Below are 21,220 nucleotides of genomic sequence, written 5' to 3'. Positions count from 1 at the left end.
CAACATATCTTCCGGAGAATAGAGTGGGAGTAAATCTCGGGTCACCATACTGATTGACGACAGATAAGATTGGGCTGAAGTCCATACAAGAAAGGCTCAGAAGTGGGATAAGCCCATAGAACTAAGATTCCACAAGCATATATCCTATCTAGTTGGTTCGAACTCCTGATTTCGGACATTGTATGCCTTAAATCCAAAGAAACAACTAATTAAGCTATTTCCGAGTGGTTATCTCTGCATCTCGACAAGATCTCACTTTCTCAAGTCAACAAGTAGAACATTAATGGAGTACAAAACATTCGTAAGGTAAAACAGAGAAAAGCAGCCAAATGTTGATGTCATTGACATGGATTGTTGGCGCCTATTGACTATTAAGGGTAGAGATTGATGTCATTTGATGTATATACTCTTTGGAGGTTAGGTAAATACTTAATCCATATATATATATAATAAACGATTTGTAATCTTGCATTTGTTTGTTACTCTCCCCACATATCAGGGGCAGGACGTCCCTCCACTCTCTGTCAAGTCTATAAATAGACAAACAAGCACATACCCTGTTTTTTAATTCTCATAAACAAAACATATTCGGCCTTAATCACTTCCTCTGTTTCTCAGTGTTCTTAGTCTCTTACCTGCTCAATTTCTTTCGCAAATACAAGTGAAATCAGTGAAACTACACACCCAATAGGGAAAACTTTGATGGGTTTGAATCGAATCTTGAAGTTATTCTGTTTCCTACTCTGCTTTCTTTTCTTGCTGGTCAAGTCGTCCTCTGTTTTGAACCATGAATCAATCCAACCCAAGATTGATGACCCCAAAGAGGCATCGCATTACCGAGTATTGTACATGAAGAAGACGAAACCGTTCTTCTTGGACAAGCAAGAAGTGAACAAGAGAAGGAAGAGGAGGTTGAAGAACAAGAAAATGATGAAGGAATTCAAAACCAGTAGTGGTGTCTCTGCTATGCTTCCGAAGGGTTTTGTCCCTCCTTCAGGTTCTGGTACTCCGTGTCACAATCAGAAACACAACTCTGATTTCACCTTCTGCGATCTCTCGACCGCTAATAACAATAAACCCTAAACAGAAGAAGAAGAAGAAGACGACGATGATGATGATCATCATCATCGAGATGGTTTAGTACTTCTTGGCTTCAGTTCTTGTGTACTTTCTTTGAAAGAATCTTCTTGGCGATTCACTTTAGTTTCTTAATTACGTTTTTTTTTTTTGTCTTGTTAAGGCCAATAATGATCTGGGTTTTAATTTCCGTGGAAACACAATTTTGTACATTCTGTAATAATGAAGAATAAGAGCTTAATAGAACTTGTTGCCTTGTTTGGTATTTTCAAGAACATAGATAGTATTACTGCAATACGTATTCTGTCATATTAATAGAAAAAATGCGTGTGTTGGTTTTTTTGTTCAATCTTTGTTATTCGTCGTAGACTAGTAGAGTATGGCATCACTCAGTAGTCATTCGATAATGTTCGGTCCAATACAATGTCATACGGGAGTGTACCGTGTTAGCCGTCTTTGTGTTTGTATTTTTTCAATTTTTTATTTTTTTTTTAGTCCTCTTGATTCTATTCCATTTTTATGATGGCCGAATACCTATGGCTCCCAATTATCTAATTTATTGAGTAATTTATCATATGTATTTATCTTTTAACAAAAAAGACAAGCTGTGACGTAAGTGATTGAATTTTGACTGATCATACTAAACAGAGTTGAAAAATGTTGATAGCAATAGCAATAAAAATTTATGTTACATGCGTAAGATTTGACAGCAGAGATTGTTTTTGGAGTGCCGACCTTCAGTTTGACTTTCTACACAAGCAAATCTCAGTTACACTACTCCATGCATTTATTTATTATTAGTACATCGACAAATATGACTAAACAGACGTTTGTTGTCTTGACATTAAAATATATATGTAAATACCCTTCGGTCAAGCTAACTAACAATGAGTTTTGTCCAACTTATCATATTGTCAGGTAAAAAATTTTTATGTGTGAATATTTCATATCGATAAACTCATATGGTATCGTTCTCGGTTATTAAAACAACTAAAATTTTTATGTATTAAGATCTGCAATAATTAGTAATACATGTGACACGTTTTAGCTTTCCTATACACACACATATATATGTATATGTATGTGTATATATATATGTATGTATGTATGTATATCACCTGGTTTTGCCAAGTGGATTGGTGATACGTATGACTTAATATTAATTTTAATGTAAATAATGTTTTGTCATGTAGCGCAACACACAATATATGTCAACGCATGCAAGACAGCTCGTTGAAGATCCAATGTAGTAGGTGAAGAAGGCAATCACGCATTATCAGTACTTTTGATTGTGGTTATGTCACCTCTTTAATTTCCTATTCGATTTAATTGGATTTCCAGTGACTAGCTAACCGCTCTTCAGGCCAATAATAACCACACAACAACAATAACACTTGCGAGGAAAAAATCTTGGCTCAATCCCATAACGTATGTAGTCTTAAAGTTTAATTTTAATTTTGGTAGAATCTTGATCATCAGGAGCATCTATCATGTCTAAGACAAGATCCAGGGATGACTTGTGTTGTTTTTGTTTAATCAAAAATTGGGTGTTAAAAGACGGAAGGAATCTGGCACAGATGAATCCGTTCGGATGGTTGGATGAGCAGACGCAAACTCGGACGGAGGTGTAACTGTCCGGGCAGTTCGAGTATCCGTCCAGACAGTTGATGGAAAGTTGCAGTTCATGGACGAGTTTTTTGTGCTACAAAGAGTCCTTGTTTTGATGAAGCTCGTTTTTCAAACTGGTCTCTAGTTAGGAACATGATTCTATCATATTTGTAACAAGAAACATATATCTTGTGGAGGGAGTACTGCTATGTAGAATTCAACTCAAAGTTTTTGTTCTTCTATAAATAGTAGTGTGTTTCACGAGTGTTTTGGTAGAGAAACAAATGGCTATGTGCGGTTGTATTCTTGGGTTTTGCTTGAGTTTCTTTGTGAGAGAAAATTTGAATGTGTGGTTGTACAAATTTTATACATAGGTGAAATTTTCTCTGGTTGTCTTTTGACAACACCCATGATTTTTTTTTCTTCTTCTAGTCTAGGTGTTTTTTCATGTAAATTCTTGTGTACATTGTGTTGCTTTTCTCAATTTCAATTTGTTGAGATGCCATTGTTGCAATCTGTTGAGATGCCATTGTTGGATTAGCTTACAATATAAGCTGCTTTCTTAAATGGTAAAAGATGATGGTGGTTTTGGGTTGGGATAATGCTTGAGACCCCTAAAAAGTTACCCCAAAAAAACCCTCATTTAATGTGGAGTGTTGGATGTGAAGTGGATCCTACATGTGTGTTTTTAATCAATGATTATTTTAATGTCATATAGATTTGAGGGATTTTTGGGATGATATTTTGGGGGTCTCTAGCATTGTCTTTGGGGTTGTATGACATTATTTAGCTAGTAAGAAAGAATATGCCCCCACACCCTGTATTACTTGTCAGCTTTTCTCTCTGAAAGGTTTGCAGCAAACATTCTTGATTCTTTTCTTGGGATAAGTCTCAAAAAAAGGTTCATCTACTTTGTAAAATGGATCGATTGCGCTCTCTTATTTGTTTTTCAGATCTTTCAAGTCTTTATACTTTGAAGAATGAGCTCAAGTGGCCTGACTATTTTTTTATCCAAATTTAAAGAAAATGTGGTGTTGTGTGAGTTCAAACAACTTCATTTGCAGCCCCCAGGGCATACGGCTGAGCGGTACCCACTTTGTCTAAAGCCTTAACTGGTGATCTGGAGTTTGTGAGTTCGAACCCTCTGTGAGGTATTCGACCACTTATGAAGGGGCGGGTGGTCCCTACCGTGAGGTTGCACAACCTGCGACTTACATCTGGCAGTCATACCCAGGGCAGGGGCCTGCCAGACGGGTCTCTGATTCTCGACCCTAATCAGAACTTCATTTGCAATCACGACTATCCAAAATTATTGATCATAATCGAACCGATCGATTCTTTTCCACAAAGATTTACATATTTCTTTAAAAAAATCGATTGATAATCAAAAAAATCAACAATAACATATTAAATGTATGTCAAAAAATCAAAAAATTGACCGTGAACAACCTTATTTGCAATGGTTATTCCCCTACTTAAAATATTTTAAAATCAAACTGGGCGGTGGGCCAGCCCGCAACAGGCCACGCCATGGGTGCCAGGAACCCCAGCCCGTGGAGATGTGCTGGGCCGTTCCGGGTTGGAGTCCTGCTTAACACCTCTAGGTATTCTCTATGTAATCGTACCATTAACATACAAAAAGAAAAAAAAAATCAATTATGGGATTCACCCCATATTTCCAATAAATAAGTACGGCACCTACTACAACAACTGCTATTACCAAACAAATCATGGGTTGCCCTTTTGGTCCTCTTTGGTGCAGTCCTACTGAAACTGGTTCCAGCTGTTTTTTTAAGGTTGTGCCTGAACTCCACTGCAACCTGTTCAAAAACTTCAACCTCAAACATGTTCATCTTCATCTTTGGCTTCATATGGTCCCTCACATAAGCAAAAGGCAATTGGTCTCTTGGGTTGAATGCTTCCAACTCATTGAAAATTAGGCATGAGAACAAATTGTTCCTTAGTCCATGTCTCCTTATGATCAGTGCACTATCTGGCACATCTGTCAACACACATAAAAAAATATGCCATTATCAAGTCAATACTTATAGTAAGATCCACATACAAATTTCTATAGATTCCTTTTGCCAGCCAACAAGTAGTCATAATATGGATAATTTAAGACCATTTGTAAGTTCAACTAGGGGAACTATTGTAAACATATCCTCCATAAACCGTGCACTTCAAATAATAGTCAAATGCAAGTTTTGGTCATGGAAAGAGTTGTTAATTTACAACTCAATATCCGAATGTTCGCACGTTCCAACTTTAGAACCCAAAGTTTAAAATGGTTCCCAATATGTTCACACGAACATGTTTCTCACTGTTTTGACAGATTCCTTATATTTATTTTATACGCCACATCAACAGTTTGACTATCCGAATAGTCGAAAATCTGCCCGAGTATGAACATTCTGTGATTGAGTTGAATCTAATCAATTCTTTCAATGACCAAAAGTTGCATTACTCCTATCTTAAATCTTAATGTGCCAAAAAAAGCAATAATAATAGGCAAAAGCAAGTCTCATTAATATAGCAATTCATCATATGCAGAACACAAGGCCTCAACAACATTAGCTGCAGTTTAGATCAAAGCATTTTGGTGATTTTCATGAAGAAAGTTCATACCAGAGGGGTAGGGTTTATTGGGTGTCCATGGCTGCAACCCATTTTCACAGTAAGTTTCCATTTGCATCTTCAACCCATTAACATCCCACCATTTCTTCCACCTAGCAGTTGCCATGACTTCTTCCATTGTATGAATGTAGTACGGATGTTTCGATATCGCCATGTCTACTTCTTCTGATGTAAGAAGACTATGAATCAACAATAAAGGATCAACTGTTAATTGCAACTTTGCATCAACCCAAATACTGAATTTTGAGTTTGGGAATAGTCTGTGAACTAAGTACTTTGGTATCACTCCATTCATGGCTGGATTTTGATACAAATTCTTGCTTGAAACCCTAACAATTCTCCATGCTCCGATCTTATATTCGCCGGATTTTCTCGATATTAGTTGATGGTAGTCAAGTCCATTCAGAGTAACAGCGTCTACAAACATGAAGAAACAGACAACATCTAAGGTTTTAGGCCCAAGTCCTCTTGGTTGTCTAATTTTGTCATGATCATTGAAGATGGAAGAGACTACAACAACCCCATTACAGCTTTTCATCGCAATTTGATCTGAGAAAACACAAAAATAGCAGAGAATTAATACACCCCATATTCATTCGGATTGATCAAGTGAAATTAGTTCTATCCAATTCAACCAAACTGTTAGAAAACAACAATGAGAGACATGAAATTTTCATTGAACAAACCGGAATTGCTGATCGGAAAATTCTTGAGGAATCCACAAGGAATCTCCACATTCTCATTGTTCTCATGATCAAAATAAGAAAATCTCTTCTGGGTAGTGAAATTCCCACCAAAACTACCACTCTTGCCCTGAATATACCTCAAACTCTTCGCAGAAACAACCGATGAATTGTGACACATATCTCGGATCTCATTGAAAACCATCCAATAATCTGACGATAAAATCAACAACCCATTATTTCAATCTCACAAAAGAATAAAAAAACCCAAAAAATTGAACAATTCAGGTCCGTTGAAATTAGAGAGAGGAAGGCACATACCAGAAAAGTATACAGGGGAGGAGCAAGAAGAGCGATGTGTGGGGATAGCATACTTGTGCTCTCCATAGGAGAGAGGGTAGAGGAAGAGAGGGGTTCGGATTGGTTCGAATGGCGATGATCTGAAGAGGCATTTCGTGGAAGAAAGAGAATTGTAAAGAGCGAGAAAGAGAGTTGTGAAGAGGTATAACAGAGAGAAACAGAGGAGCTTTGATTGGAAGATGAGTGGTTTGTTTGAGGTTACTTTCCCCATCAAATGATTTCCATGAATTTCCGCTACAATTTGATTATCTTGTCAACTTCCACTTTTTGGGTCCATCTGAGAAAGACTAGTATACACTCCCGTTCATAACATTTGTTCCTACAGCTCCCCTATTCCATGGACCGGGATACTCCGTAATTTTCTGCAATTTCAATTAACGTCGTTCAATCTGTTTACTCAAAAAAAAGAAAAAAAATACTGCACCCCACAATAATAAAATAAATAATCGCAATAGACGCCCCTGATTGAAACTACAGGGTCTCATTGCAGTGACTTTCATTATAAGGACCCTTACTCCCTATTTCGTCGCTTAAATCGAAATTTCTGATTCTTAAAAATACATGCTCAATTCACTAAAGTTCATGAGTAAATATTTATTTATTTAAATAATATCAATAACACAAATGTACTTGGACGACTATGTCATCAAAGTAATTCAACTATTATATAAAAGCGCAATGTTTGAAAATTGGACCTGACCAACCAATCTATCGGTTGAACTATTAATCCAGTCCGGCTGATACATGTAGATTGGAAAATAGATTAGTCGGTCAAAACCGGTTAACAATTTAATGCTTATTTCATTTTCATTTTAATCATGTTCAATAATTATTTTTTAAAAATAATTAATATATCTATTATCAATATTACAATGGAACCGATGAATTGGTCGATTCTAGACCGGTAAGACCAATGAACCAAAAACAAACCAGGAAAATGGTGTTTTTTTAAAACATTAGTAAGCGTCAAAGTTTCTTATGACTTTTCAAATTATGATATTTTGGGTTAGGTAGCCAGCTAGGGTTCTTGGCTTCCTCTTTTGTTTATTGATCTATACCAAGTTGAATCATATTTAATTGGATATTTGTCTGATACATGCTCGTGAATTATTCGATCAATTTGATATTTAGATAATCAAGATTCCAGTTCAAGTCTTTTCTTCATCTTCTATGCCAAGTTGTACAATAACAGACTAATAGTCCAACACACATGAATGCAACAATCCGATTAGGGTTCGAGATTATTGTTACATTACTAAATGGTGTGAAAATAACATCCAACATTTACAATGTCGTTGTCATTTGTGAACAATTACGTTTATTAGAATTCAAAAATGCAAAAGATCTCAATATTTTGAAATCGGGTGCATCAATCTTAGTATTTGATATAATTAGGACAGAAAACACTGAGGTGATCCATAAGACTGTTGCTTAGAATTTCTTGGTCCCTGGCTCGTGCACTTGTTTGATATCCTCTCTAAGCAACCTGACAACCTTCTCGAATTCCTCGAAATCTGTAATGACCTTATAGATTTGATCCTCTTGCATTCCCGGTGGCCATTGGTAGAGTGTTCTAAGCTCTTGAAACTCTTCCCAATTCTTTTTGGCTTCTTTTGAATCCTCTACCATCACATAAAGGATAGCCTGTGTGAAATCATCACCTTAGTTTTGCAAATTTGGTCAATTTAAGCATAAGAAAGCACAAATCTTTTGTTTTTCTGCATTCTACGAGTGACAAATAATCAGTTCCAGATCGAACAACATCACGTGTTTATGAAATTTATATGTTTGGACCCTAACCTAGATTGGATTCCAGATATACTTAATTGACCAAACACAGATTGATATAAATCCAAACAACCGAACAATAATCTAATCCAGGTTAGGGTCTGGACAAGTAAATGGGACAAGATTTCTGTGTTTGGTAAAATTAAGTATAAGAAAGCACAAATCTTTTTGTTTTTCTGCGTTCTACAAGTGGCAAATAATCAGTTCCAGATTGAACAACATCACGTCTTTATGAAATTTATATGTTTGGACCCTAACCCATATTGGATTCCGGATATTTTTAATTGACCAAACAAGGATTGATATAAATCCGGACAAGTAAATCGAATAATAATCTAATCCGGGTTAGGGTCTGAACAAATAAACGGGACAAGATTTCTGTGTTTGGATCCGGATTCAATTTTAAATCGGACAAAAATTGTGTTTGGACCCGGATTTCGGACATAAATTATATTCAAACTTGATTTAATCCGAGTTAGACAAATTCAATCACTCGAACCGAATATGACAACAATCATAGGATTTCTTACCTTGTACAGTGGTCGCCGATCATCTGATATCGCTTCGTCCTTTAAGCATTTGTATTTTAGAGCCTTCCAATAATCTCCCTAAAGACATTTATATAGCATGAATTTCTTCAATAAGTAATAATAAAGATGCTTAATTTCAATACCAAATAACCTTGTAAATGTGCATTTCCACAAGCAACATTTCGGTTTCGTAAGCTTCATGTGGCTGATTATCATCTATGGATTTTCTCAGTGCTTCTTCAAGTACTGATATTGCAATGTTTTCTTTCCCACTCATTTCAAGCTTTGCAACAGTTCCCTTCCAATGAAGCCATTGAAGTTTACAAGATCAATGCAATGAATAAGGTAATGTAATGCTAAAACAATGAGAGATCGATGCCACACCTGCAGCCTTTTGAAATCTGGTTGTTCTTCGGATATTAGATTCCTCAACTCGATTTCTGCAGCTTCAAGTGTTGCTGCATCAGCTCGCGCCTTATGATAATCAACCAATCTCTCCAACGCCAATTGTCCCCCGTGAAGGACTCCGAAAGACATGGACCTTGAAAGAACACGACCAGGCTTACCTCTTCGTTTCCAACCGGGGTGTATGTAAGCCCACGCAACCCAAATACCAGAAAAGATTACAATTGGAGTTGCTGTGGCTACTACTGCTCTATACTTGGTCTTTATAGTGAAGTTCTTAAAGAAGTTAGCCATGTTAAGTACTCCTAGATGGCTAGATCACTCCTGGATGAGGAAAAACAGGTGTGTATGTCTTCTCCGAAACGTTGTTGTCGACGAAAAGGTTTTCGGAGAGCTAGATATTGGAATTGAGCTATGGAAGACTATTCTTGAAGCCTCATAAAGCAAATAAATTATTCTGATTTCAAGCTTGTTATGTTGGTAAAGAAACATTCACTGCAAAAAAATATATTCTTCTCTTACATAAGAATAGTTTGTTGGCATTAGGAGTAGTTAGTTAAAAATTTGTTCTGTTAATTAGTCTTTTTAATTACCTTTAATGTGCAAAACGTGACAGAATGATACCTTGCTGATAAAATCAGTCTACTTTCACATCAAGCAATACCAAGATGCTTTCCTTCATACCAAACACAAAGGACTTTCAATTAATTATATCTATAAGAATCAAAATTTATGAAACCCTAAAGCAACCGTTTATGTATTCTAAATCTTCCCAAAGCGCAAACAAGGCCAATGGATTACGCGCTTCGCGCCACCTATGGACACCTACCTACGAAACTTCTTTGCTTCCCTTCAACCCTCAAAGCTACCCAACATAAGTTCAACTTGAGCCATTCTTTTCATTTGCTTTACTGTGGTAGTGGATTTACATATGTTCCGGCTACAAAGACGTTGAGTCCTGTAATTCGTGCTGTCGATAAATCTGCAAGTCCTTCCTCAGATGACAAGCGCGGTGGCAAAATTCTTAGAGGAGCCGTTGGCGCGTCCTTGGTTTTGGCTTGTGCCATTGGAGTCTTCAGTTGCAGTTGTAACTTGAAGCCTGAGGCCATTGCGTGTCCTGGAGACACCATGCCTTCAGAATACTCAACACAAGTTTTAGGGGCGAAGTCTGCAATAAGCTCAATCTTGGAAGTCAGCAAAAACTTGATCACTTCAAATGAAAAGCCATTGAAGAATTACAAATTGCCTGACAAGCCTTCGACAGCAGATATTCGGAACCTTAAGGTCATTATCTTCTGACATTTTATAGCAATCATAGTCTACTTGTCGACAAATAACAATATATTTTGTTTTCATTTGTGTATAGACTGAGGCAGTGAGGATAATAAAATCTGGAAACACTAGCAAAGCAATGGACTTGTTGGACAAGGCATATAATTCCTGCAAAACAAAAAAATTTGCAGAGCAAGCAAATGAGGTGGATATGGCAATAGCAGAAATCCTGATCAGTCAGGCATGTATTAACTCAAAATTGATCTGGGAATTCAATCTAATAGCACATAACGTACACTAATGCTAGTCTCTGTTTGTGCAGGGAAAGTACGAGGAAGCTTTGAAAAGGGACTGCTTAAAATCTGAGGTTCCATTTTCGAAATCCGATACTCGGTTCTTTCTTTACAAGGTTAGTACGTAGTCTTAAGTGAATGTAGATGCTGAAATGGGTTGTGAATTCTGTGAGTTTCTTTCTGTAAGTAGTTTGTATGTTTTGTTTTCTTCTTATTATTTGTGCAGGCTATTGTACATGCAATGCTGGATAACAATGATGAAGCAGTGAAATGGTGGAAGAAATATGTTGACACTGTTGGAAATGGAATTGACCCTAACAGCCCTCCAATTGGTTAATGATTCAATTGTTGTAATAACCATTTGTAAGCACGATTAACATAAGCGTATACCAAGCAAGTATGAGTCTGAAAGATGGTATCTGACTTATCTCAGTTGTTGAGTTGTACGTCCAAGATTTTAGGCATATGTGTGTCCAATGTTCGATTTCAATGAGAAACATATTTCTCAATGGTATTTAAAAAAAAAATCCAACACATATGGACACAACAATCCGATTAGGGTGCCAGATTACTGTTACATCTATTAGAATTCAAAAATGCAAAGACTCTCAATATTTTTTGTCCCGCTTATTCTACTAGCATGGATGCACATAATCCATGTGAAATCGTGAGTCTCACATGATCCATATGAAACCGATGCGTCTATATCTTAGCATTTGAAATAATTGAGACAAAAAAAAAATATTGAGATCCATAAGACCGCTGCTTAGAATTTCTTGGTCCCCGACTTGTGTACTTGTATGATATCCTCTCTAAGCGACCTGACAACCTTCTCAAATTCCCCAAAATCCGTAACGACCTTATAGCTTTGATCCTCATGCATTCCTAGTGGCCATTGGTGGTGTGTTCTAAGCTCTTGAAACTCTTCCCAATTCTTATAGGCTTCTTTTGAGTCCTCTACCATCACATAAAGGATAGCCTGTGTGAAATCATCACCTTAGTATTGCAAATGTGGTCAATTTTATGTATCAGAAAGCACAAATCTTTTCTTCTTCTACATTCTCTGACAACAAATCATAGGATTTCTCACCTTGTACAACGGTTGTCGATCATCGGATATCGCTTCTTCCTTTAAGCATTTGTAGTTCAGAGCCTTCCGGAAATCTCCCTAAATTCATACCAAACATGAAAAGGTTTGTTTATATAACATAACGTATAACATAAAAGGATCAAAGGTATATTGCCTCAATACCCTAACTTTTATCTTTGTGTGGCCTAATTGTAAACTGTTATATCTTTGAGTAACCAATTTGAACTTAACCCCTAAAAGAAAGAAGAAAGATTCTAGGAACTATTTTTTTTAATTTATTTCAAGCTATCATGTCATGCCTGACGATTCACAATCATATTTAAACAAAACGAGAAAACTCTAAAAATTAAGAAATATGTCAAAAAGGATAAAATTGGGTTAAGACCCGCAAATCAAAACTATTGATAATTCAGAATCAAGTGAACGTGATTCGGACTACAAAATGTAAAGATATAAAAGAAATAAATAATTCCTAAAATGACAAAAATGCTAATTTGGAGGCCTAAATGACTAAATTTGGCCAAAAAAATGACTACGCCAAGTGTGAATCAATGTTTGAGTCAGCCCGTCAAGTTTCACACAATTATGAGTTTTTAATCCTTTGATTTCTACTAGACAATTTTACTCTTCGAGTGGTCCAAAATGTGCATAAACCTTTCTAAACGTGTTCTACATCACTTCAACAAGTAATAATAAAGATGCTTGATTGAATGCTAAATAACCTTGTAAATGTGCATTTCCACAAGTAACATTTCGGTTTCGTAAGCTTCATGTGGCTGATTATCATCTATGGATTTTCTCAGTGCTTCTTCAAGTACTGATATTGCAATGTTTTCTTTCCCACTCATTTCAAGCTTTGCAACAGTTCCCTTCCAATGAAGCAATTGAAGTTTATAAGATCAATGCAATGAACAATGTAATATAATGTTAAAACAAGAAGAGGTCGACACCTGCAGCCTTTTGAAATCTGGTTGTTCTTCAGAGATTAGATTCCTTAACTCCATTTCTGCAGCTTCAAGTGTTGCTGGATCAGCTCGCGCCTTATGATAATCAACCAATCTCTTCAACGCCAATTTTCCCCCGTGAAGGACTCCGAATGACATGGACCTTGAAAGAACGCCGCCGGCCTTACTTCTTCGCTTCCGTCCGTGATGTATGTAAGCCCATGCAACACAAATACCAGAAAAGATTACAATTGGAGTTGCTGTGGCTACTACTGCTCTATACTTGGTCTTTATAGTGAAGTTCTTAAAGAAGTTAGTCATGTTAAGTGCCTCTAGATGGCTAGATCACTCCTGGTTAAGAAGATGAGGAAAAACAGGTGTGTATCAGTGTATGTCTTCTCCGAAACCTTTTTGTCGACGAAAAGGTTTTCGGAGAACTAGATATTGGAATTGAGCTATGGAAGACTATTCTTGAAGCCTCATAAAGCAAATAAATTATTCTGATTTCAAGCTTGTTATGTTGGTAAAGAAACATTCACTGGAAAAAAATATATTCTTCTCTTGCATAAGAAGAATTTCTTGGCATTTAGGAGTAGCTAGTCAAAAGCATACAAATTTGTTCTGTTAATTAGTCTTTTTACCTTCAATGTGCAAAACGTGACAGAATGATGCCTTGCTGATAAAAACAGTCTACTTTCACATCAAGCAATACCAAGGATGCTTTCCTTCATACCAAACACAAAGAACTCTCTAGTCTCTTGTCTTTTTCAATTAATATCTATAAGAAGCAAAATTGATGATACCCTAAAACAACTACTTTTGTACTCTAAATCCTCCAAAAGCATCAAGCAAGGCCGATGGATTACGCGCTTTGCGCCACCTATGGACACCTATCTATGAAACCTCTTTGCTTCCCTTCAACCCTCAGAACTACTACCAAACTTGAGTTCAACTTGAGCCATTCTTCTCATTTGCTTTACAGTGGATTTACAAAACATCTTCCGGCTACAAAGCCGGTCATGAGTCCTGTAATTCGTGCTGTCGATAAATCTGCAAGTCCTTCCTCAGATGACAAGCTCGGTAGCAAAATTCTTAGGGGAGCCGTTGGCGCGTCCTTGGTTTTGGCTTGTGCTATTGGAGTCTTCAGTTACAGTCGTAACTTGAAGCCTAACGCCATTGCGGGTCCTCCTACCTGGGGTTCAAAAGGCCCAACAGTTGAACCTAGAACACAAATTTTAGGGGCGAGGTATGCGCTAAACTCATTCTTGGAAGTCAGCAGAAACTTTGCTTCATCTGAAGCTCAGCCATTGAAGGAAGCTACCACATTGCCTGACATGCCTTCAACAGCAGATATTCGGTACCTTAAGGTCATTATCTTCTAACATTTTATAGCAATCATAGTCATAGTCTACCTGTAGACAAATGACAACGCATTTTGTTTTTCCATTTCTGTATAGACTGAGGCGGTGAGGATAATAAAATCTGGAGAAACTAAGAAAGCAATGGACTTGTTGGAGGAGGCATATGAAAAATGCAAAACAAAAGATATTGCTGAGCAAAAATATGAGGCGGATATAGCAATAGTAGAAATTCTCATCATTCAGGGCAAGTACAAGGACGCCTCGGAGAGGGACTGCATAAAATATGATGAACCAGTTTCGACATCCGATAGGACCGATACTCGGCCCTATCTTTACAAGGTTAGTACGCACGTAGTCTAGTGTATATATGTAGATGCTGAAATACATGGGTTGAGTTCTGTGAGTTTTCTTTCTGTAACTAGTTTGTATGTTTTGTTTTCTTCTTATTACTTGTGCAGGCTATTGTACATACAATGCTGGGTAAGAATAATGAAGCAGAGAAATGGTGGAAGAAATATATTGGCACTGTTGGGTAAGGACTTGACGTCTCCTACCTACCTGACCCTTCAATGTGATTAATCTTTCAATTATTGTAATACCCATTTTTTAAGCATGATTAACATAAACTATATACCAGGCAGGCAAGTGTGAGTCTCAAAAGATTTTGTGTTGAAACGTATGTAAAAATTTAAATTTTAAAAAAATTGTTTTAAATACAATTCGGCAAATCCGGCAAATGCCATATACATCCAGAAAGCGGTATGCTTTAATTGGAAGAAGCTAGTACGGTTTGGGAAGAGGTTTTGATTGATCAAAAGGAAGAATCTACTTCAACCGATATGCCTTTAGGCACGACCATACATAACAGAGAAATCACACTTGGAAAGGGTGGACAATTAGCTAGAGTCACAAGTGCTGTCGCGAAACGGATTGCAAAAGAAGGGAAATCAGCCACATTAAAATTATACCTTCTAGGGAGGTTCGCTTGATATCCAAAAATTGCTCAGCAATAGTCGGACAAGTGGGGAATGTTAGAGTGAACTAGAAAAGTTTGGGTAAAACCGGATCTAAATGTTGGTTGGGTAAGCGTCCTATAGTAAGAGGAGTAGTTATGAACTATGTAGACCATCACCACGGAGCTAGTGAAGGAGGATCCCAATTGGTAGAAAAAGATAAATATTAGACACATAGGTCAACTTAAAATTTTTTTCTTCCACATAAAATGTTTTCCAGATAAGTACATTTTTCAACAATTAAGAATTAGAAATTGCCAAAACTACCCTTCCACCAAAAAAAAAGTAGATCTGATATTGTTTTATGTTTTCGTTTCCCTTCTTTCTTTCTTTTTCTTTCTTCCTTTGCTTCTTCTTTCATCTTTTTCTTCTGCTTCTACTTTTTTCTTTTTGTTCTTTTTCTTTCTTCTTTCTTCTTCTTATTTTAATCTTGGTTCTCTATGATCTTTTTTTGATAGATAATATCTACGTGATGGAGATGAAACAAAGCCATGATGAAAACCACAAGTATAATAGGAAAAAAAAATCTATGCTTGTCTATGTTCATCTTAATTACAAATGGCTTGAGAAAAGGCTCATACGAACAAGTCAACAGAAATGGTAAAAAAATAAGAACACTCTGAAATTCAATATAAGGCCAATTATGCAAACCAAGCAAATCTTTGTCTTGCTCTCTTCTATATAAACATATGTGGGATTGCAAACACTGCAAATCAAAGTTTGACATAATAACTTAATTTTGTAGTAATTCGACAAGAGCAGGTCTTGTAGTGTCATCAACATCGTTTCCTCCTAATGATATGTTCATGAAAATATATGTATGCACAACACAGACAAGACACTTATGCTGTTACATTGGAAAAATATACTTGGTCATTCCCATTAATTCAAATAAATCCAAGCTATATATATATATATATATATATATATATATATATATATATATATATATATATATATATATATATATCCCGACATATGTGATGAATTACTAAAGAAATATTAGGATCGTGAGAAATTAATTATGATTTAGTGGACACAAAACCAACCACCCTAAGTTCCCAACAGATATCCCAAGAACCAAAAGCCAGAAGCCGAAATACAAAAACATTCCAAAATCAGACCTGTAAAAATTAAGAGCAGCCATCCAAACATGACGGGTATTATTACTGTTTTGAAACAGTAACATTAGACGAACGTTGCTTTTTTAAAAAAGTAACATTAGAATAATATTTACCTATATTATAATATTACTGTTTTGAAAAAGTAACACTAGACTAATATTTACCTACATTATAATGTTATTATGTTGAAAAATAAAAAATATTAACATTATACCTACATGCAATGCCACAGTTATAATGTTACTGTTTTGTAACAGCAACATTAGACTAACATTTCTCTATATTGACTTGACATTCAAGTTAAAATAATATTTACCTACATTTTATTGTTAATATCTTGAAAAATAAAAAATATCAATATTATATCCACACGCAATGTCACATTTATAATGTTACTGTATTGTCACCGTAACATTTGACTAACATTTCTATAGATTGACTTGACATTCAAGCTAAAATACAATGTTTTATAATGGAACCACTGATAGAAATTTGTGTTACAATCACACTAAATAACATTTAAATGATTTAATTAATTATAAAGGAATGATCATAAAAGTTTGATAGATGACCTAATTTCTTAGCAAAAATTGGCTCAAGTTTATTTTCCCTTGCTCCCGTGTTTGCTCTCTCTACCGTGTGTCACTCTCCCACAAGCCTCCTCTAGCTGCTGCATATGCCTCTCCATACAAGCCTACAAAACAGTGAGTTTACGGGCAACGGCGGGATCAACCGGCGATCTGACTCTGTCGTCGTAGATTCCGATGAAGTTTCCATGCTTGATCAACGGCACTGCCCAATCAACGACTGATGGTGGACCTCTGTTCAAATTGATCGCATTACTTCCATTGTTGATCTCCAATAACAAGTTTCCAAAACTGAAATAGTCAGCTTTTGGTACTGAGATCCCCTGGCGCAAGATAGGCCGGAGAGAGAAGAGAGAGGATTAGGTTTAGTGGGAGGGTAAAAATGTAATTGACTATTCTAAGGGTATTTAAGTGTTGATAAGTGTCCAGAAGTTATAGGAAAACTTTAGTCACACCCCACTTTTTATTAAAGACACCCCGTCAACTGAGTTTTACAAGGGATGGTCAATTCAAATTGGGGTGTCTTTAGTAAAAGATGGGGTGTGACTAAAGTTTTCCGAAGTTATATTAGGGTACCGATCTGTAATTTACCCAATATAATTTCTAGTTCCATGTGGCTATGTGCATAGGTCCATCTAAATGTCCGGCCCAAAATAGACAAAAAGTCCAACCAAACTCGGTTTGTAGCTTAGCCCACAAAGGCTCATGCGAATGCTGGTCATAAAACTTTGGGTTGACACGAAGCACGCCGATTTAATAGGTTTTGATATTAATCCTATGTTAACTCTATCGCTATGCCTCTATAAAAGTGACTAGTTAATAGTTTTGACGTATCCTTTTTACAAGCACATTAGCTAAAAATTGGAAGTATTCAATTCTTCAACAAAGAGATTGAAATACTTGGGAGTGTTAAGAGCTAACTTGTTTATGTGTCCTATAGGTATTTTTACTATGATTAAGATCCTCGATCTAGTACTGGAATGCCACGATTTGAAGATCTTCACACTATAAGGGGTAAACATACTTTGCGTTGCTATATGCACTCTTATCTCTACACACGCAATATACAAGAACTATCAATATAATTTGTTTGATTAATAATTATAAAATATTACAAATTTTTATTTCATGAATAACATAAAACAATGTATATTTGTAATTTTTGAAAAACTAAAGTGTTGTTTGGTGTCACTTCCATAAATTTTGAAAACAAAATCAAAAAAAATGAAAACGTAATTTTAATTTGACAACATGTTTGGTTGCGTATCTAAATCAGAAATGAAAATATATATTTGATTCGAGATGAGATCATCATGTGAGATCCGAGCACGAAGCTTGAACAATGGCCCGAACTCAAAGCCTGAAAATGACCAAGCCCGAACCGAGATAGACTTGGGATTGAAGCTTGGCCAAGGACCAACCCGGGATCAAAGCCTGGCCTAGGACCGACCTAGGACAAAAGCTCCGTTGGGGACCTACCTAGAATAAAAGCCCGACTCAAAGATGACAAGGGATCAAACAAAGGCCTGGGACTGACCCGGGACCAAACCCTAGCCCGTGACTGACCCAAGCCCGAAGCCCGACATGAGACTAACTCGAACCTGGCCCGGGACTGACCCTGGCCCAAAGCTTTATTCGGAACTGACCCAGGCAGAAAGTTCGGTTCGGGATTGACCCAGGACCAAAACCTGACACAAGACTGACCCAGGCCAGAATCCCGATCTGAAAATGATTCGGACCCAAAGAGTGGCTCGGGACTTACCTAGACCCGTAGTCCACTTAGTTACTGATTTGGGCCTGAAACCCAACCCGGGCCAACCCAATACCAAAATTCGGCCCGGGACTGAAGCCAAGCTCGGTTTGACCCATCCCGATGCCGAGGGCTAAATATGAGCCGTAGAACGAGAAAAGGGTCGATTTCATAAAACCAAAAGAAAATATACGAACAAACACTACTTTTTATTTTTTGAAAATCAAAACAAAAACCAAAACAAAGAGTGATACAAAAGGTTTATTCTTTGGTTAATTTACTTGTGCATTTCCACAAGTAACATTTTGCTTTCGTAAGATTCATGTGGCTGATTATCATCTATGGATTTTCTCAGTGCTTCTTCTAGTACTGATATTGCAATGTTTTCTTTCCCACTCATTTCAAGCTTTGCAACAGTTCCCTTCCAATGAAGGAATTGAAGTTTACAAGATCAATGCAATGAAGAAGGTAATGTAATGCTAAAACAATGAGAGATCGATGCCACACCTGCAGCCTTTTGAAATCTGGTTGTTCTTCGGATATTAGATTCCTCAACTCGATTTCTGCTGCTTCGAGTGTTGCTGGATCAGCTTGCGACTTATGATAATCAACCAATTCTCCAACGCCAAATTTCCCCCGTGAAGGACTCCGAATGACATGGACCTTGAAAGAACGCGACCAGGCTTACCTCTTCGTTTCCAACCGGGGTGTATGTAAGCCACGCAACGCAAATACCAGAAAAGATTACAATTGGAGTTGCTGTGGCTATAGTGAAGTTCTTAAATAAGTTAGTCATGTTAAGTACTCCTAGATGGCTAGATCACTCCTCGTTAAGAAGATGGGGAAAAACAGGTGGCGTATATCTTCTCCGAAACGTTTTTGTCGACGCAAAGGTTTTCGGAGAGCTAGATATTGGAATTGAGCTATGGAAGACTGTTCTTGAACCTCGTAAAGCAAATAAAATATTCTGATTGCAAGCTTGTTATGTTGGTAAAGAAGCATTCACTGCAAAAAATATATTCTTCCCTTATATATGAAGAATTTGTTGGCATTTAGGAATAGTTAAAAGCACAAAAATTGGTTCTGTTAATTAGTCTTTTTACCTTCAATGTGCAAAACGTGACAGAACGATGCCTTGCTGATAAAAACAGTTTACTTTCACATCAAGCAATACCAAGGATGCTTTCCTTCATACCAAAGTTCAAAGACTCTCTAGTCTCTTCTCTTTTTTCCATTAATATCTATAAGAAGCAAAAGTGATGATACCCTAAAACAAGTATTTGCATTCTAAGGTAAATACTCCAAAAGCACAAACAAGGCCGATGGATTATGCGCTTTGCGCCACCTATGGCTATGGACACCTACCTATGAAACCTCTTTGCTTCCCTTCAACCCTCAGAACTACTACCAAACTTGAGTTCAACTTGAGCCATTCTTCTCATTTGCTTTACAGTGGATTTACAAAACATCTTCCGGCTACAAAGCCGGTCATGAGTCCTGTAATTCGTGCTGTCGATAAATCTGCAAGTCCTTCCTCAGATGGCAAGCGCGGTGGCAAAATTCTTAGAGGAGTCGTTGGGGCGTCCTTGGTTTTGGCTTGTGCTATTGGAGTGTTCAGTTGCAGTTGTAACTTGAAGCCTAAGGCCATTGCGGGTCCTCCAACCATAACTTCAAAAAAACCATCAACGGAACCTACAACACAAGTTTTAGGGGCGAAATATGCACTAAACTCATTCTTGGAAGTCACCAAAATCTTGACTTCAGATGAAGTTCAGCCATTGACGGAATCTACCAATTTGCCTCGCAAGCCTTCAACAGCAGATATTTGGGCCGCTAAGGTCATTATTATCTTCTAACATTTTATAGCAGCAATCATCGTCATAGTCTACTTGTGGACAAATGACAATATATTTTGTTTTCATTTGTGTATAGACTGACGCAGTGAGGATAATAAAATCTGGAAACACTAGCAAAGCAATGGCCTCGTTGATAAAGGCATATAAGGACTGCGAAGGTCAGCCTGAGCAACAATATGAGGTGGATATGGCAATAGCAGAAATTCTCCTCAGTCAGGCATGTATTATTAACTCAAAATTGATCTGGGAATTCAATCTAGCTAATCGCACATAATACTAATGCTGGTCTGTGTTTGTGCAGGGCAAGTACGAGGAAGCCTTGGAAAGGAACTGCTTAAAATCTGAGGTTCCAGTTTCGAAATCCGATACTCGGTTCTATCTTTACAAGGTTAGTACGTAGTCTAAGTGAACGTAGATGCTGAAATGTATGGGTTGAATTCTGTGAGTTTCTTTCTGTGACTAGTTTGTATGTTGTTTTTTTTTTCTCTTCTTATTATTTGTGCAGGCTCTCGTACATACAATGCTGGATAATAAGGAAGCAAAGAAATGGTGGAAGATGTATATTGACACTGTTGGGAAAGGACTTGACCTCCCTCCCAGACCAATGTGATTAGTGATTCAATTATTGTAATACCCATTTTTTAAGCATGATTAACATAAGCATATACCAGGCAGGTATGAGTCCCAAAGATTTGTGTTAAAAAGTATTTTTATTTTGCCTCGTAAAAAAAAAAAAGAACCTAAACTGGAAGCTTTTGTTTTTCAAGCAACTGATATCTCAATTATTTCAATTGTTGAGTTGTATGCACATAATATTATGTGCATCACGAAATCACTCGTGC

At 36.9% G+C, this 21,220-nt stretch overlaps 6 protein-coding genes across 7 annotated transcripts; 3 read left to right on the top strand and 3 right to left on the bottom strand.

The window, feature by feature from the left end:
• Nucleotides 1-544: 544 nt before the first annotated feature.
• LOC119998022 lies at nt 545-1,100 on the top strand. Its single transcript, XM_038845280.1, has one exon. The coding sequence runs from the start codon at nt 703-705 to the stop codon at nt 1,081-1,083; it is 381 nt and encodes a 126-aa protein (XP_038701208.1). The 5' UTR covers nt 545-702; the 3' UTR covers nt 1,084-1,100.
• A 3,030-nt stretch (nt 1,101-4,130) lies between these two features.
• On the bottom strand, nt 4,131-6,672 carry LOC120001744. Its single transcript, XM_038850195.1, has 4 exons — nt 6,327-6,672; nt 6,009-6,218; nt 5,314-5,739; nt 4,131-4,687 (listed from the first exon to the last, which is right to left on the bottom strand). Exons 1-4 carry the CDS (start codon nt 6,574-6,576, stop codon nt 4,338-4,340), a joined length of 1,236 nt encoding a protein of 411 aa, XP_038706123.1. The 5' UTR covers nt 6,577-6,672; the 3' UTR covers nt 4,131-4,337.
• Nucleotides 6,673-7,514: 842 nt separating this feature from the next.
• Nucleotides 7,515-9,456, bottom strand: LOC120003455. Of its 2 annotated transcripts, XM_038852456.1 has the most exons (4): nt 9,068-9,456; nt 8,835-8,981; nt 8,684-8,761; nt 7,515-8,009 (listed from the first exon to the last, which is right to left on the bottom strand). In XM_038852456.1, exons 1-4 carry the CDS (start codon nt 9,380-9,382, stop codon nt 7,797-7,799), a joined length of 753 nt encoding a protein of 250 aa, XP_038708384.1. In that variant the 5' UTR covers nt 9,383-9,456; the 3' UTR covers nt 7,515-7,796. The 2 variants fall into 2 exon arrangements, with proteins under 2 accessions (XP_038708384.1, XP_038708392.1); XM_038852464.1 differs by lacking the exon at nt 8,835-8,981.
• A 406-nt stretch (nt 9,457-9,862) lies between these two features.
• On the top strand, nt 9,863-14,761 carry LOC119996446. Its single transcript, XM_038843084.1, has 9 exons — nt 9,863-10,372; nt 10,455-10,601; nt 10,683-10,769; nt 10,880-10,985; nt 12,598-12,659; nt 12,756-12,896; nt 13,524-14,054; nt 14,145-14,387; nt 14,507-14,761. The coding sequence occupies exons 1-9, from the start codon at nt 9,881-9,883 to the stop codon at nt 14,582-14,584; spliced, it is 1,887 nt and encodes a 628-aa protein (XP_038699012.1). The 5' UTR covers nt 9,863-9,880; the 3' UTR covers nt 14,585-14,761.
• Nucleotides 11,222-13,069, bottom strand: LOC119994971. The gene is made up of 4 exons (XM_038841310.1): nt 12,694-13,069; nt 12,466-12,612; nt 11,744-11,821; nt 11,222-11,632 (listed from the first exon to the last, which is right to left on the bottom strand). The coding sequence occupies exons 1-4, from the start codon at nt 13,006-13,008 to the stop codon at nt 11,420-11,422; spliced, it is 753 nt and encodes a 250-aa protein (XP_038697238.1). The 5' UTR covers nt 13,009-13,069; the 3' UTR covers nt 11,222-11,419.
• A 5,058-nt stretch (nt 14,762-19,819) lies between the features above and the next one.
• Nucleotides 19,820-21,062, top strand: LOC119994883. The gene is made up of 4 exons (XM_038841276.1): nt 19,820-20,360; nt 20,455-20,595; nt 20,680-20,766; nt 20,884-21,062. Exons 1-4 carry the CDS (start codon nt 19,845-19,847, stop codon nt 20,986-20,988), a joined length of 849 nt encoding a protein of 282 aa, XP_038697204.1. The 5' UTR covers nt 19,820-19,844; the 3' UTR covers nt 20,989-21,062.
• Nucleotides 21,063-21,220: the final 158 nt, after the last annotated feature.

Source organism: Tripterygium wilfordii, chromosome 1 (assembly GCF_013401445.1).
Source record: "Tripterygium wilfordii isolate XIE 37 chromosome 1, ASM1340144v1, whole genome shotgun sequence".
In the NCBI taxonomy this organism is placed as follows: Eukaryota; Viridiplantae; Streptophyta; class Magnoliopsida; order Celastrales; family Celastraceae; genus Tripterygium; species Tripterygium wilfordii.
This window is presented reverse-complemented; position numbering and strand designations above follow the sequence as displayed.